Here is an 18600-nt window from a genome sequence, read left to right on the forward strand (position 1 = left end):
CCTTCCTTCCTCTCTATCTCTATGCCTCTCATTGCATATCCTTCCTTCCTTTGTTCATTCCTTCGTTCCTTCCTCTCTATCCCTTTCCATCCGTTCACTGAACTTAAAGTTATCTTAATTAAAACAAACGTTTATTATTCTATTCTATTCCATTTTATTGTACTCTTTTCTTATTCTATGAACAAACCTTATTCTTCCTCTTTCTTGAAGACTTTCCCGTGTCAGAAAAGTTCCAGCTTTATCTCTGACTGTTACAAAGCGCTGACTCTGTAAACTGCATCCTAAAATGTAAAGGATACGACACTCAGTTCTAGTCCACTAATCTGATTGGAAAAAATGTGTTCCAACAGTGCTTATAATCAGTGTAACTCCACTGGAACGCTTCACTGTGTGTCTCATGCGGCTTGTATGTACACTTCCAGGTCTAGCAGAATCTGTTACTACACTGTAGTGGGTGAAATCATCAGCAGACAGGAATAAAACTTCTGAATTAAAATATCAAAGCTGTGTGCACTTTATTGCCAGCTAGCTAGCTAGCAAGCTGACGTGCTATCAAGCGAGTGTGGCTTCTATTTCTGCTAGCACAATCCTGCATGACTAGCTAGTTTGCTAAGTCATAAAGAAATTATTATGCTAAACCTAAACGGATCTGGGGTTAGAACTTCATACATTATCTATACCCGCTTTATTCCTAATTAGGGTCACGGGGATCTGCTGGAGCCTATCCCAGCACACATTGGGCAAAAGGCAGGGGTACACCCTGGACAGGTCACCAGTCCATCACAGGACCACACATATAGACAGACAACCACACACACTCACTCCTATGGGCAATTTAGAATGACCAATCAACCTAATGCACATGTTTTTGGACTGTGGGAGGAAACCAGAGTAAACCCTCACAGGAACAGGGAGAACATGCAAAGGCCCCTGCCTGTTCGAACCCGGGATTCGAACCCAGGATCCTCTTGCTGTGAGGCAACAGTGCTAACCACTAAGTCTTAACTAACTCGCTTCTCTTTATATTTAATAAAATAATATCCTAACCTAGCTAATTTACCAAAGTACCAAACTAGCTAGCTGATTCACAGGAAAAAATAAACAATAATTTTGCTTCCAAAATATCGGATACTCAATATTCATTCCATATTATGGCTTATATACTGTATCTCCCACTCAACATCATGCTGTTAGACCGAATATGGCCACAGCTGTGATTAGCTACAGCGCTCGTGCCACATCTGCGCCGGTACGCAGCAGAACTGCACTCGTTCAACACTGATTAAATAAACATTTCCTCACAGAAAACCTTCCGAGCGGGAATCACGAGACGGAGGACTGTCCTTAGTCGAGAATGAATAATTACTGTACTGATTAATGAAGAGTGCTACAGCGCTAATGACTAGCTTTTTTTCCCCTCCACTAGCAGGCTGTTAGCTAGCTAATCAATAAGACGACATCATGACGTTCAGGTGTCTTCCTTCAGTATAGTTTTAAAAAGCACTCTGTTTTCGTGAAAGCGATCGGACCACACTCGGCATCTTAAAGTGACCTTCCGCAGCGCAGGTCACTAGGAGCCGCGACGTGTCCGTTATTTTCGTACTTCTTTCTCGTTTCCTTTTTTTGCCGAGATTCTCTGAATGACCGAGTTCGATTGATCAGGCTTATGGATGCTAGTTATGTCACGGCTAACAAAGAGAGCGGTGTTAATGTTCGAGGCCGTGCGTCTTCTTTAAATAAAAGCCCCTTTGAGCCAGAGTGGCAGGTTATCTCTTGGGCGTGATTAATGAAAAACGAATAAAGGGAGGAAAGAAAAAAGACATGCAGCAGGGAGAAAAGGAAAAGGAGAAAGAATAGGCATGTCTGTGTCTGAGTTAAACTCGAGGACAAATTACTGTGTGCTTTCAGTAATGAAGAAAAGCCAGATTTGTAGTCAGCAGTGTCTCCTGCTGTTTGCTTTGTCCATTAGAAGGAAATGAGCAGATGGTTGTTGGCCTGCGCTTGTCCTCTCTCTCTCTCTCTCTCTCTCTCTCTGCCTATCGCTCTCTGTCACTGTTTCTCTTTTTGTCTTTCTGTTCGTCTGAGTCTCATGGGCCTTTTCTGTCCGTGTCTGTTTCACTGTTTCCCTGCCTGTCGCTTTCTCTTTTTATTTCTGTCTCTTTCTCTTGTCCTTCTAGCTGTCTCTGTCCATGTCTGTTTCACAGCTTCCTTGTTACTTTCTGTACTTTTTTCCCCCTTCTTCTTCTGTCACTTTCTCCGTCACTCTGTTCCATCCCATTCTCTCTACTTAGTCGTTTCTTCTCCTTCTCCCCCTCTCCTCTCATTAAGCCTTTTTTCTGTCTTTCACAAGTATGTTCATCTCTGTCCTCTTTCGCCATCAATCGTCCTCTTTCTGTCCACTCCGATTTCATTCTTTCTTTCCATTGCGTTCGTCCTGTGTTTCTGTTTCTCTCACTGTCACACCGATTCCGTCCATCGTTCCCTTTCCCTCCCTTCCTCCCTCTGTTCCTCCCTCCCTCCCTCCCTTCGCCGTGTCCTTATTGTCCATTAATCTCTCTCCTCGCAGTCTGGCCAAGCACAAAGCTGACAGCGAATACCCAGGGGACGACAGCGAAAACAAGCCAGTCCAGCTGTCAAGAGGCGGCCAGGAGATGTCATCTTGAGAACACACACATATATATATACACACACATAGACAAACTTGGGGATGCACACACACCAATAAAAAGGAGCGACAGTAGTGTTGGGAAACAATAAATACTCATTAGGGAGCAGTTACATGGGGAGATGGGAGAATGTGACAGAGATGTCTGAACAGTGTCCACCAACATCTGCTTCCCGTACTGCTGACTAGCAGCAAAAATCCGTCTGAATGGCTCCCTTCTGTGGAGAAAGTGGAAGACGTTGAGGCATCAGTGATCGTGAGATTTTAGTTTATTTTTTTTTTATTTTTCGCCTTCGTCGATCGTCCCTCAGGACTCTCTGCAGCTGGAGTGCCAGTTTTTCATTTTGGAACACTACGGGCTCAATCTGACTCCATGTACAGAAATCCCCCTTGTAGAAATATGCGCATCATCAAAACTGCACAGTGTGTAAAAGCGAGTTGAGTGGCGTCGAAGAAGTCATAAGAAAGGTTCCTCGGTACTGGAGCACAGGTTTTGAGCGTAAGGTTCACACTTTCAGCCTCTTCACTTTCCCCTCCTCTTGTAGCAGGAAATTTATTTTATAAAGTAAACAAGTGATGCTTTAAGTTTTCAGCATCATCTCTCTTAACCAGCAGCGAATGAATGGGAAGTGTGTAAGCTTTTAGTGAGGAAGATGAGGATTCAGACTTCACCAAAAAATTCCTACACAGATCCATCCTTATCTAGAGCAACTTACATTTAAACTCATTTCACACAACTGAGTAATAAGGGCCTTGATTAGGGGCACAGCAGGGGCAGCTTGGTGGACCTGGGTTTGAACTCACAACCTTCTGACCAGTAGCCACCGCCTTGGCTAAGACTTTTGTTCGGTTCGTTAGCACTGAATATTAGAATAATCGTGGCTTTGACGTATTTAAAAAACGTTCTTGCGAGAATTCTTGATTGTGATTGGTCGGAATCGATGTGTCGATTCATTTATTATCACAGCAGCTCTGATACAAATGCGCTCACTCTAGTATGGTATCATTTCCATAATAGATCAGGGACCAGAATGGTGGAAACACACAAACTGTATAAAAAGGGTGTAATTGATATAATAAAGCTTTTGGAAGGAGTCTCCAGTGTCAGCGCTGTCGTAGCAGTCTGTGGAACCTAACATGGGAAAGCAATTTGCACTGAACCCTGATGTGGGTAATATGACAAGCTGTTTCTATTCTCATTGAGATACGCTGGTTTTGTGACATCGCAACTTGAAATGAAGAGTCGCTGTGATGCAAGAGGACTAAATGACACTAGGATGTGTTGTTATCACACCATGCTGATGTTGATCCTCTTCCTAAAACTGCACACACCCCGTTCCAGTCCTTATCTATAACGTGGTGATACTTAAAAAAGGCCCGATTTTAGCTTCTAAAAATACTCGAAGGAACATTTCCTGTGTCTGTTTACGCCTAAAGTACACAAAGTGTTTCTCAAGGGTTCCTCAGTGGTTATTGGTTTCTAAAGTGAGCGTACATGGAGCCGGACTGAGAAAGGAAACATTTCTTGTTACAAAAAGAGTTAAGGAACCTTTTTGGAAATTTTCCAAATGGAAAAACTCTCCTTTGGCCAGACAGAACATTTTTACTGAGAGCAAAATGGCTTCCTTTTGCAAAGGAAATGAAAGTTGTTTTTTTTTATTATTATTTGAGGAGATGAGTCTTTAGTGACACGCTTTAATGAGAATTTGATGTAGGACGAGACAATAAAAGATAAAACTCTGACTGTAATCGTTACAGAACAACTCCATCCTGGCGAAAAAAAAACAAGTGGAGCTGGATCAGGCAAGACTTCGTCAGGCTAATTAGCACCGGAGTCAGAGAGCTCGGAGCTCGGAGCTCGGCCTAGTGGTGTTTTTTTTTTCTTCCTTTTTTAGGAAACCTCAAGTCAGCAAATGTTAAGTATGTAGTAAAGCTCCACGTCCATTAAAAGGTTCCTTTCGGAATTCACACTTTAGCTCAATGAATGGCACTAAATCCTGCCCTCTTTTAACCTCCCTTTTTAGCCCGGAGAGTAAAGGTTGATCAAAGTAAACAATACACTCTCATATGGAGAGCAGTCAATTTCCCAGCATTTCCTGTGTGGAGCTTTCGGAGTCAAAAGCAGCCCAACCCTTTGCAAACGAGACTCAATTTCACGGCACATTATCCCCACACCGTTTTTTTTTCTTCTTCTCCCTGTTCCCTAAACACTCTCCCTCTCTTTTCCTCTCTCATCACTAAGAGCAAGAAAGAGCAGCATGAATTAGTAATGGCTAAAAGAGAAAGGCCTAAAAGCCGTCCGCTCCTCTCTTGCCCTTTCATTATCCGTCCACGGACCCTGGTCCTCATCGCTTCTTCGCACTCATTTAGATAACACGTCCTCCAACCTTACCTCAGCCGCCAGACGCCTCGGAACGCTACGGCTAACACGCACGCTAATGCATAATATCCCCTTTCTGATTAGATTACATTAGCCTTATCTTCCTGCTCCATTGTGGCTGGACGCTATCGCTAACTGCATTGCACGCTACAGTGAGACACGTCTGATTTGTCACATAGGCTGTAGCCATGCTTAATGACACCACTGCGCGAGGGATACCGTAATTGATGTCCGGTAAAAAAAAAAAGGGGGGGGCGTGTCTGCCCCTAGTGGTCAATTGCAGCTGCATATGAACAAGTGATCTTTTCGTGAAAGCATCGGCTTGAATGAAAATTGAACATGACGGAACGGTCCATTTTTTTTATACCACTTACACAGAGCACACACACATATATAAATATAAATCTAACTGTATATTAATTTAACTAATTACTTTGCATAAAAGATGAGCCTGTCCCAATTTTTTCAAGCCAACATGGAGCAGCTAACACATAATGAGAAGCAGTCTGTAACATAAGTTAAGGGAATATTTTTAAGTGGTTCGTGATCCTGTAGAAACAGCGTTAAGTAGAAGGTACTCTTAACCCTAAAGAGTCCTGCAGCTCTGGAAGAACCACCGTGTGACCTCCTTAAGAAGAGAGAGAGACCCACAACCGTCTAAAGAACCCCTTGAGAAACCACACCATCTCACCAAAATGCACCGAATCAACACTGAAACATGTAGCAAATACATTATTTTTTCCTCTTTTGGAGAATTTTAGGAGGCCAGAGCGCCGTGGCGCTTTAACACAGGGAAGTAAAAAGGGTTTTCGTGCAGGTCTTCCATTTGTAGGATGTTCAAAAACGTGTATAAAAGCAACTGGGGCGAAGCGATTTATAATACATTTCCAAACTTATAGATCTTGTCATTAAAAAAACAATAATCACTCTGGGACGCTGTATAGGTGCCAAATGTTGATGAAATTTCCAAACCTGGACAAAGGGCATTAGTTATTAAAGAAAAACAAAGGGCACGTGTGGATCGGAAACGTGTCGGTAAGGTGTGACCTGCTTTGTACCAGGTGAAAAAATATTTTTATTATATATATATATATATATGTATATATATATCAGACGGACACGACAAATGTAATGACATGCCAGCATGCTCTCCTAATCAGGTATGACGATGGATTATGGACCTAATCATAATAATCATAATAATAATAATAATAATAACTTAGATGCAAGATATTTCATTAAAGAGGTTTGTATTGAGTTCCTAACAGCGCTACGACATACAATGCACAATATTATCTCTACACTTTTATGTACACGTTTTTTTTTTTGTTGTTGTTTGTTTTCTTTTTTTTCCGTTTGAGAATACCTGCTATTTGATATAATCATCAAACATATAATAATAATAATAATAATAATAATAATAATAATAATAATAATAATAATAATGACAGAAAACAAAAACAAAAACAAAACAAAAAGAACATAGACAATCTTTCGGGGACTAACAAGACAGCTACACGAAAACACATTAAATGTCATGTAGATATTCAATAAACGATGAAAAAAAAAAACCTCAATACACCAGACCCCCCCCTCCCCCCCACCCCCTCGATGGAAATAGTGCTTTATAGATAGTTAAACATGGCAGGGCTATAAAAGAGAAGCTCTGAAATCTTTTTGTTTGTTTGTTTTCTTTTTTCCATGGTCTGTAAAGTGTGTGTGGTTTTTTTAAATATCCTAGAAAAAAATGTTGTGAAGGTCCACATGGTGTTAGCTTCTGTGATAAGAAAAAGGTGCCTCGGCTTCACTGAGAGGCACAATGAAAGCATTGATTTCCAATGCGTGTGACAGTCTCCTCGCAAGTAATTTGTAGACACTGACCCTTCGGGGTCCTTGAAATGTCTCTAGTCCTCTGATACAATCGATTTTTTGTGATTATTCGCACTTCTGCTTCCTGCGTCTCCGCACTGATTTACATGTTCTCTCGCTCCATTTCTTCAGAACATGACCGCGGTCTTGAGAAAGAGCCGTCCATCTGTAGACACACACACACACACAAACACACACAAAAAAAGGTCTTTAATGAACCCGAAATGTATTTGAATATTTGCCAGACTTGACTGATGTGGGCCTCGATGCGCGATGAATAGCCCCGGTCCGTGAGGTTGTGTTCTTACACGGGCAGATCTCAAAACGAGATGAAAGGTTTTGTCGAGAGAGGAGACGCGCATTAAAATAAATGTCAGCCGAAACAGAGTGCCCACGCGCTCTCGACCCAGACGAGAAAAAGGAGAAAGGAACCCCTTTGAATGATTAATTACTACATGTAAATTATGTAAATTATGCCCATGCAAATATTTCACGAGGACAATTAAGAGAGCCATTAATTACTGCCCACCCGCCTACCCCCCCCCCCCCGCCCCCACCCCCGTCTCTCTTTTTTTGCTTCGCTGACATTCAATTTAATTTCCTTCTCAATGCTTTAGATGTTTAATCTTTGAACAAAGGCTTCATGACACAATTTCTGGTCACACTGCTGAGACTTATGATCAGGGCCACTGATATGATGGGTGCGCTGACACCCAGCGCGTGATTTGTGTGCTAGTGCGCCTCAGAAAAAAAAAAAGGAAATTGGAGAAAGAGTAAACAAATCAAGACTACAGTTCCCAGATTCGGAGAGTGGACGGTGATGGGATGTTACCTGGTATCGTCCTGTCGGCGTCTGTTCTGTCCCTGCTCAGGTCGCTCTCCATTTCCGGAGCGGGAGGCTCTGAAGAAAACAACGAGTTTATTGACAAAGATCAAAATGTGAAAGGAAAAATCCTCCGTGAATGAATTCTCTTTTAATTTGAATTTATTAGCATTATAGATTACACATGATCTTTGGTGCTGGTCATCGGCATCATCATCGGTTTGCTGCATTACTCACAATGCCATTCAACTACCTGCTGATAAAGCTTTAGCCTCTGTTTCATCTCTAACTAAAGAGTGTGATGCAGAGCCGCTTTAGTACCTCAATCTCTCACATCTGTACCCTCTACTCAAACAGATCAGGGTACAACTTTAATTCTAATACCACCAATTCACCATTTAACAGATCTGTAACTAGCCTCTGTTGTAACTCACTACATGTGAGGTAGACTGTGATTAATATACACTGACCAGGCATAACATCATGACCACCCGGCTAATATTGTGTTGCCCTGACTCATCATGCAGTGTGTATTCTGACCCCTTTCTATCAGAAACAGCATTAACTTCTTCAGCAATTTGAGCAACAGTAGCTCGTCTGTTGGATCGGATCACACGGTCCAGCCTTCACTCCCCACGTACATGAGTGAGCCTTGACCGCCCATGACCCTGACTCCGGTTCACCACTGTTCCTTCCTTGGACCACTTTTGATAGATACTGACCACTGCAGACCGGGAACACCCCATAAGAGCTGCAGTTTTGGAGATGCTCTGATCCAGTCGACTAGCCATCAGAATCTGGTCCTTCATCAAACTCACTCAAATCCTTACACTTGTCCATTTTTCCTGCTTCTAACACATCAACTTTGAGGACAAAATGTTCACTTGCTGCCTAATATATCCCACCCACTAACAGGTGCCATGATGAGGAGATCATCAGTCTTATTCACTTCACTTCTCAGTGGTCATAATGTTATGCCTGATCAGTGTACAGCTTCACTACGTACTTGAACATGGAGTCCAGTGACTCCACTAGTTCCACATTGAGTTTCACATGAATGTGACATTAAAAGCCTCTAGAAAATGGGTAAAAAAAAAACCCTAAAATCTGTTAGCTCTTATGTTTAAGCTCATGGTAACTAGGTTATGAATATCAGCCTGTGACATCAGCTAACTTTTCACAGGAATAGCAAATAGACAGCTGCAACCAACAATTGAACACCAGAATCGACTATAAATAAATATTTAATGTGTGGATTAAAAGAAACAATGTCATCTAGGAACAATGATTTCGGTAATGCTAAGCTTGATCACGACAAGCTATTCTTAGCTAGCTTCAAGTACAAAAAAACACCAGACACACATCTTGGCTAGTGGAGGACATCTGGGTTCCTTCATTTCTGACTGAAATGTTCCTTTAACAATCGACAACCTTTTTCCACGAAGACGTGAAAAAATAAACTCCTGGAAAAAAAAAAGCGTTTAGAAAAGAAATAAATAAATAAAAGAAACCCCGGGTGTTCGGTGTGTGTCGAACGCGGGGATAAACAACAGAAGAGCAATTGCGGATGTAATCAATACAGAATGATGGATCGGCAGCGCACAATGCAGGAGGAAGAAAGCCTGTGATTTATACTCCATGTGCTACAATTGTAAAGTTCTGCAATATATCAGCAGCCTAATGACATGCATTTTTCAGCTCTCTGTGTGTATGTGTGTGGAGCACCAGAAGCTCGTTCTTCCGGCTGTGTGTGAGGTGTGTTCGCTCACCGTTTGGAGTGTGGGAGTGTTCGCTGGCCGTCGTCTGCTGCAGCGTCTGCTCGGCTTGGTCGCGCCGCTTGGACTCGTACTCCAGGGCTTCCTGGAGCTTCCGCTTTGTCTTCTTCTCTTTCTTTAGTCGCTTCTGGATCAGGGCTGGAAATGTGAAAACGTGACGGTTTAATGCTATGGAGAATTCTCGCTGAAATATTAGAGCACAGTGATGGTAGTGCCAGACGGGCTGGTTTGAGTATTTCAGAAATCTCCTTGGGTCTGACCATTTATCTGTCTCTAGAATTCACCCAGAATGGTGTGAAAAAACTAACACCCAGTGAAAGGAAGCATCTTGTTGATGAGAGACTGGATGTCTAACACTGGGTGTCTATGGTGGTGTCTTCATTCAATGATTGACTCGAGATGCTTTTCTGCTCAGCGTGGTTATCAAGAGTGACCGTTTCAGCCGTATTATCTACGGCTCTATATGTGTGTTCGTTAACAACAACCATAAACAAACCCAGAAATATAAAAGAAGAAATATGGCCGAAATTCTGCAGTGTCAGAATATGTTTAATGGCTGTTCTGTAAAACGACACAAAATTGGACTGATATGTGACATCGCCAGATTCGTACGGTGTGTAAGAAATATGGATTATTTCCGGGTGTATCCGATATTGGAATATCAGCACGTCTGTAATAAAAATCGCCCACCAGCGCTGAGCAGAGGGACCATTACGGTTCACAATGGCAGGAAAATCCCTGATCCAGTTCAATCCACACACACACACACACCCAGCTAATTAAACTAGGAAATACTACAGCAGCAATAAGTAACGCTGTAGCTAAATGATTTTAATGAGTAAACGCTCTGCGCATAATTGCTGCTCAGATGTAGTTCGGTAACAACTCGGTATATGGTGCAATGCGTGTATTAAATGTTCGACGGAGCTCAATTCTCAACTGACCCCCTTCATTTTCTTCTGTTTGTAATAATGGACTTAAGACATTCGAGTCAGCGAAAATGGGCTTCTTTGCATTAGCTCTAATGCTCCCCTGGGCATTGGAGGCTTCCTCTTTCCCTTTATTAACCGATCTGGAATCAGCCCTCACATTTCCACCTTCTTCATTCACCGTTAAGAGATAAAACAGCAAATTATTCTACGATGAGTTGTACAAGCCGAGTCGTACAACCCGAGAACTCACTTAGTGCTAATGTGATGTATTATGTACAGCCAGCGTCGTGTTTATCGTTTTTTTTTTTTTTTTAATCTGGTGTGGGCGAATATTAAGACGGCATCGTTTCAGCTTACAGACATAATCAATCATTAAAACAAATTAAAATCAAAGTGAGTACATGTAATTACAACCAGCACTTCCTTTTGAATATGGGCACTTTGTGTTGTTCTGCTTGTAATCTGCGCCTTTGTTTATGCACAGATCTGCCTAGGTGTGTGTGTGTGTGTGTGTGTGAAGGAAAATGCTGAACCTACAGTTTATTTCTGTCGGCTCGATCATAGCGTGGGCGATATTAAACAAATGACGGAGGGCCTCGTAATTAAACAACGTTAATTAACGCTGCATGTTTTCCCGTCGCCGTGTTTTAGCCGCTTCACGTCTCTTAATGTAACCAAAGTCTGAAGACCGGAATGTTTGCGGTGATTCAGATGGAAATCAATGTGCTTAGAAACGTATGTATAAAGTATTTAAGCTTAAAGAATAACGTTGCTTTCATGCATGAACGAGTTGATTTAGTCTGTATGATGATAATACGGCGAGAGGTTAGCTTGTTAGCTGTGTAATCTTCCTAGAATGTTTTGATGATTTCTCTTTGGCTGTGTTTTCGTAAGGGGCCATGGAACACAGCATTTGTGGGATTTTAACTCGTTTTCTGCTAAACAGACGTAAGGTATCTGTCACGCTAGCATCGAATCATTTCCTCCGAAGCGCTTCTCCTTTATAAAGCAACTAAGCCGATCTCGGAACAGCTGCTGGATGTATAAGAAAAGATGGATGACATCTCCGCCAGAGTGAGAGAAATATTCTATCTAGTTAATCACATTTTCAGGATTGATAGCTCAGTGGTTAAGGTTCTAATCCAGCAATCGCAAGGGTTGTAAGTTCAAATCCCACAGAGCTGTTGCTGGACCTTTAACTAATGAGCTCAGTGCTTGAATTGTGCCCTCTATAAGTAACTCGGAGCACACGGCTGGCTCCTTAATCACAATATACTTCATATGACATCACGGTCCTCAGTGTAAGTCTGCTGACGTCGGATCTATCTTCACTAGCAGCAACCTCTGGGTACCTCATTTTTAGACAGTGTTCATTCAAGAAGCCCAATTGTTGATATATCTTAATGTATATTGACTGCTGATTTTACAGATTGAATTATTTCTATCCTGTTATTTCTATTAGGGACAAATTTCACTGTTCAGTTGTAGTTTGCAATATTTGCATATACAAAAGCACATTTAAACATGTGAGATATCATGGTCTTGGATGTCATTTACCAGTTCCTCGTTTATGTCTATTTATATCAGTTAAAAATGTGTCAAAAAATGATTGAAATAAATGTAATTTTTTTTTAAATAATAATTATTATTTATAAATATATTATTTTATGATTAATTTAATAATAATAATAAATTATTAAATTATTAAATAATTAAATAAATAAATAAATGAATAAATAAATAAATAAATAAATTAAAAAAAAGGGTTTGGCCAAAATGTTTTTTTGTTTTTTTTTTTACTGTGACGCACTTTGATACCTCAAAAAGTCATAAATATATTTTATGAAATGACATGGAAAGGGTTTCATTTGCTTTTTAATCTTGCATTCTTGCTTTCTGCCGGCAAAGAAAGCCGAGTGTGATCAGGTTGTTGGATCGAAATGTGCCGCAAAATGATTTAAACATAATGCAGAATTTTTTTAAGATAGAATCACGATGCATGCAATAATCTAGGGATTGTTACCCAGGTCTGAGATCAGTTAATCTATCCCACTCAGGGTGTGAAGTTTAAACCAACCTGCTCTCATAAAAATACAGAAATATTAGACTTCATATTCAACGCCACACCGAACTAGAACTGACTTTCATCAGGTTTTGTCTAAGTTTCTGAGAGTTGGGGCTTTTTTAAAGCTGGGAATTTACACCATTATTTGTGTCACAGGCTCAGGGAGAGTAAGACTTTCGTTGGTATGGTAATTTGCTGTACATGACTGAAAGATCCCAGATCAGATTTTTGGGTGTGGTAATGACCTCGGTTTTTCTGCTCCACGCAGAGCTGTCTCTCCAGAGTCTCACGGAGTTCCCTCTCCCGATACAGCTCCATCTTCAGCTCTGTCTTCTCTAGCTGCACCTGCTTCTCCTGCGCCCGGGCGTTATCTATAGCCACTTTCAGCAGACCCTGAACACACACACACACACACAAAATAAATAATATGAATAAATTACACAGCTTTTTAATAATCATCACATATAAATTTCAAATTTTTTAATGCATTATTTTGTGTGGAAAAAAAAATCCTAAAATGTAATTAATATGTTGAAACACGCATATAATACAAAATATGTATCATCCGTATTCAATAATGGAAATTCTTGTTTTTAATCCATAATTATGTTTAAAAAAACAAAACAAACGAGTTTTATTATAACAATTGCATAGAATGGATTGAATTTTCCACCTGTGCTGTTCATTTATTGCGGAGCACATAGAATAAACTAAAGTAAGATGGTTCATTCTTGAGACCTAAACTGTAAACAATCAAGTGCTTTTCTTAGCACTGCGTGCTCCATGTGCTTTCTAGGAACTGGACTTACCTGGATGTTAGTGAGGAGAGTTTCTATGGAAGACAGGCCCTCTGGGAAGAGCAGCGGTGCGGGGAAGCCTGGAGGAAGCGTGGGGATGGTGTGAGAAACCCGCTCGTAGGTCTCGCGAGATGTGGGTGTACACAATACGCTGTCTTCTGTAACAAGAATAATAACAATAATAATAAAAAACCCAGTAGTTATAAATTCTAAGAATTTAAAGCTATAGCTGAAAGTTAAAGGTTCGGAGAGTTGAGTGACAAGTGACGTGGAGGGAAGTGGGATTTACTGTGAGCTTTGACTGTGACGAGATGAACAAGAAGAGATTGGATTAATGAACCTTATTTAAGGTTATACCGCTGTTCCATTAAACATATATAGCAGTGGTGAGAGCTGAAGAATTACTTTACTGACCGCTTCATGGTTTTTATGAAATGATATACTGTTTTTTAACATCCTTCATTTTTTGATTCCTTCTCAGTGTTTTGGTTAAAGATATTCCTTGTTTTTTTTTTACTGAAGGCAATGAAGCTTTAGTATTTCTTATAGAGTCAATTTCCAATTTGGAAAACTAGCCACATTTTTATTTCTTATATTTGGAAAAAATCAAACTGTTTGTTAGGCTTAATTACTGTTTGTAATGATCAGAAGATGTTGTAGTTCAGTAGTATTTAACTAATAACTAATTTATTCAGCTAATATTGATTGTTGGCTTATACAATACATGCCTAGAAATTGAGGCGGAATATGTGTTATTACATCATAAGATCCAGGAGCCAATCACATACCAGTATGCAAATACTAATAAAACAAGCTTCAGTGTAGCTTAGACAGCGACAGATTTGTAGCCTCAGTGTAGCGTACATTTTTCTCAACTTCATTTTTGAAGTACCTTGAACAAATCTACAGGGAAACACCACGAGCCTCAGACAGGTTCAAGGCCAGTGTTACATCCATGTTCACAACCGCTAGGATCCTCAGTCCATGACCTCATCACACGACCTCCTGTCAGGCTCCCATGCCTGCTCACAGTCTCCTGATTGGTTATGACACTAGCCTGTTTGCAATCACACTACTGGCTTTAAACACTCAGTGTCACTTTGTGAAGTTATCCTGCTTCACGTGATCTGTTTGCAGTTGAATCAATCTGGCCGCTTCATGACGGCTTTCAAACAGCTGAGAATCTCCTACTTTCAGACTTGAAAGTCATTCTTATATGCACTTTCAACAAGGAATAAACTGATACTTTATTCATGTTACGTAAACATGAACTTCATTATTATATGCAAATGGGGGAGAGGGATGTTTGACTCGCACCTCCAAGGTTTCTTTGTGCTTCCAAGGGTTTTCTCCAGTTTCTCACCCCAATCCCAAAGCCATGTGTTTTAGGTTGATTCGCATCTCTAAATTGTTTGTGGTGTGTGAGTGATGGGTTAGCACCCAATCCTCTGCCCTGTGCCCTGAGTCTTCTGGAATGGACTTGAGGTTCACCAGGACACTGTGTTGGATAAGCGCTACAGAAAATGGATGGACAGATGAATGGGTGGATGAGCAAATGAACTACACCCAAAAAACGTGGTTCCTTGAGAGCTTTTTGGACGGTTAAGTGTTCTATCTTTGCTCTGTCAAGGGTTTTATTCCTTTGGCAGACCTTTCTTATCCAAAGCAACAATGCAAGCGAATCCGATCCATGAAACCGAAGCAGTAATGCAGAACTCGGGTTACACCACAAACCAGAAATTGCAGGTTAGTTGTAGATGAACCCAGAGCCACAAACAAGCCCGAGTGTTACTTACCTACAAACGCTTTATCCTCTGAAACAGCAGGTTTTTATATGCAGAGCCGAGCATTTCAGCCGTGCGTCTTTATGGCCGAGTGCCAGACAGGTCTAATAACACTCCAAGGTCGTTACAGCACATCAAAGCTACTTTGTGTTTCTAATGCGGCCCGTGTCACTCGGCCTGAATAAATGTCAGCTCGATCGTTTGCTGAGAGTCAGCATGTTCTCTCCACCTCTGGCCTCCGCACTGTAAATTTCCATCTCTTCTGCGCAGAGCCGTCTCAAATCCGCTCTTATTATGACTCGGACCGTAGCATCTCTGTTTCTACGGCTACAATACACCTGCTGCTTCTGGACCTTACGGTTCTAGTAACATTTCTGAAACAGGATAGTACAGATTTCATGGAAATACCTTTGAACAAAATCATAAAACATGTTTTTAATGACTAAATCCCTTCAGAGGAGTTCATTAAAAGGGAGCAAACGTCTCAGACCAGGAAGATTGTTTTCTTTCACAATGTAATGTAGACATCTCACTGCAAATCTGAAAGAAAATTTTGCAAGCTAATGTATTCCTTTTTGAAAAGAATAATAAAACAACCAATCACCCATCCAAGCAAACGTACTGACTATTCTAAATCCACGATTTGGAGCTACAGTCATTTTGGCCAGTATATCTGTCTATCCCTGAAACGTCTGATGCGAGCGTTAATGTGTCATAAAATATAAAAGCCAATCAGATTTCAGTATGCAAATTAAGACGACGTTACAAGTTTTACATTTGTGTGTGCAAAATCCTTCTCCGATTTAAGAACCGTGAGGGTCATTTGTTTTCTGGTCCAATCTGAATATATATCACATATATAATGCTATAATATAATAAAGATTAAAATAAATCTATGCAAATTCATGGTACTTAAATAATAGTTTCTCATTCATAAAAAGGAAAGTGTGTTTATGCCTGTTTTATTTTTTTTTTGCAGATTCAAAGAATTTGTCATACGGCACACAAAAAAGCTACCGTATCTTTACCTTTTTATTGTCTAATTAAAAAATGATATGATTTTATATATATGTATAATAAATTTGATGATATTCGTGTATAGTTCTTCCAAAAGTTTTCAGTGACTTGGAAAAGCTTCTGCAGCGACGGCAGCCTGCATCAGTCGTAAAGTTTCGGATGCTCGATAATTACAGCAGCGCTGATCTGAGACCTGCACTTAAAGCAGCAGACGAGGCAAACGCACACACCGCAGCGCGCATGAGTTGTTTTTGATCAGGCCGAAGCCTTGATCTTGACTTCAGTCACTTCAAAGGGCCTGCTAATGTATGAGGCCTTATGGTATGAAGCAGGTTAACCAGGGGCAACGGTTATTACGGGTCTGTAGCGAGAAGGAATTTGTCGTAGCATTGTACCTTTCTCTGATGTTTAGCAAATGCAACTAATTATACAGCATGCCAACGTTTAATATGGAACTCATACCTGTGCATGTGCACGGCATGATCGCTGACTGATTTCTGTTTTGCAAAATCTTGATAAACATTATTAAAGCAATTATATAATCACAAAGCTCATAAGAATGTCTTCATAGCGACACATGGCGTAATGGATCTATCAAAGCACCATGATAATAAGTCAGTGATCTCAATAACGTGCCTAGCCGCATGCTTTCGTAGCTGTTGAGTGCTTCTTTTACAGCCCAGATATCGCTCGGCACATTTATCAATGCTGCTGTAAAAATAAATAAATAAATAAATAAAAAATTCCACCGTCATTTTTAAATGCTGCACAGCACACAGGCTCTCCTGAACAAGGGTCCTGTATGCATGTAGCTGTAATAACCGACTTTGTGCAGGCTAATAAAAAGTGTTGTTCGGTGGGGGGGAGGTGACTTTCTGTTCAAAAACACAGCTGCTTTATTTCCATAACCCTGTCTGCCCATATGGCTCGGCCACTCACCCAAACCGTGTGCATAAATAATGCTGGTTTGCCGTATGTTTAGGACAGAACAGACCTAGCGACGAGTTGAGCTTCACTGTTATGCTAATCAGAAAAAGGGAAAGCACAAATGTGACTAATGTATAAATACTGTACAACCATATGGTGATGCTAACTTGGGTTAAATTCCAGCAGGTAAAGTTCGAGGTAAAGTTGTTTCGGTTACGACAAAAAATATTTCGGACAAACTTTGACGCTGATTTGTCTTCACGCTGACGCCTGTACGTTCATGAATCACCTGTGAAGTGCAACGAGCTTTCGTGCTACAGCTCGTCTAAAAGGTAAAGCTGTCAGAAAGCGAAATGAGGACAAAAGTGGCAAAAAAAAACACGGCAGAAGTTATTTTGACTCATGCCTAGTTGTTGTTGTTGATCTTTCGGCTGCTCCCTGTTTGGGGTCGCCACAGTGGAACAGTTGGTCCACATGTTTCAACTTGGCACAGGTTTTTACGCCGGATGCCCTTCCTGACGCAACCCTCCCCTTTAATCCGGGCTTGGGTTAGCGCCCTGCCCGGGAATCGGACCCGGGCCACGGCAATGAGAGCAGGGGATCCTGCCACTGGACCACCAGGAGGCTGATATTTTGACTCATGCCTATAAGCAATGAAAATATTTTGAAGGCTTAAAATCTGGAGAGGGATTTTAAAGAATTGAAATAAATGCCCATAACCCAGAAAATGTACAGTGTGATACTTCTATCTCTGAGTAACTGACTTACATACTAATGTTTTACCAGGGATACCAGGTGAAGAATCTAGACGCGGATGCTTAGGGATGCTACATTACAGCCTGATCAGCAGGTATGCATGTAATTAGCTATAAAGCTACTTGTTAATAAATCTGTGTACACGCTAAATATACATTCAATCACTTTATTAGGAACACCTGCTCATTGGTGCACCTGCGCTTCATACACGATCAGGTACATAAAATCATGCAGATACAGGTCAAAATGATGATCTGCTGGGATTTATACACACAATCGCCTCTAGTGTTTGTCTCTAGTGGTGCAGGAAGGAAAAAAAAAAACAAAAAAAACGTGTTCATGATTGTGGTTTAAAATGGATTTCGGTAACCCAAATATCACTCTTTACAACAGAGCTGAGCAGAAAAGCATCACAGAACAATGTTAAACCCTGAGGTAGACGGACTACGACATCAGAAGACCGAATTCCTATCAACCAGGAACAGGCTTGTGCATTCGGAGAGTAGCGCAGGCTTGCAGGTGTTCCTAATAAAATGGACGTGAGCCCACAGATCTAGAAACGTACGAGGCGGGGAGCGTTTCATTAATTCAGCCTTCTTACAGGACTATCTGCAACACTGCTGCAGCTGCAGGACTGCTTCCATATGCAGCTACGTATTCCTCCTCTTTAAACACAGCTTCATGTCAGATTTAAGTTTCTGTTGAATAAGTCACTTTCAACACAGTTTTGTCGAAGCAGCAGTTTTGACATACGGGATATTAGGCATGGCGCAGTATGTGAGCACTTTTAATTGCATTGAGACGTTCCGT

General features: G+C 40.9%; 1 protein-coding gene across 5 annotated transcripts in view; it reads right to left on the reverse strand.

The window, feature by feature from the left end:
- Positions 1–5446: 5446 nt before the first annotated feature.
- The window catches only part of dachc (dachshund c), a 64381-nt gene continuing 51227 nt past the window's right edge, over positions 5447–18600 (reverse strand). For 2 of the 5 annotated variants that reach the window (XM_058381005.1, XM_058381003.1), the window contains exons 7-11: positions 13319–13464; positions 12755–12902; positions 9507–9650; positions 7747–7815; positions 5447–7080 (exon numbers count right to left, since the gene is read on the reverse strand). In XM_058381005.1, the coding sequence (XP_058236988.1) occupies positions 7043–7080; positions 7747–7815; positions 9507–9650; positions 12755–12902; positions 13319–13464 (545 nt within the window). In that variant the 3' untranslated portion in view covers positions 5447–7042. The remainder of the gene's footprint in view (positions 7081–7746; positions 7816–9506; positions 9651–12754; positions 12903–13318; positions 13465–18600) is intronic. The other 3 variants (XM_058381004.1, XM_058381006.1, XM_058381007.1) reach the window with 3 other exon arrangements.

This window comes from Hemibagrus wyckioides, linkage group LG26 (assembly GCF_019097595.1).
Source record: "Hemibagrus wyckioides isolate EC202008001 linkage group LG26, SWU_Hwy_1.0, whole genome shotgun sequence".
Classification (NCBI taxonomy): Eukaryota; Metazoa; Chordata; class Actinopteri; order Siluriformes; family Bagridae; genus Hemibagrus; species Hemibagrus wyckioides.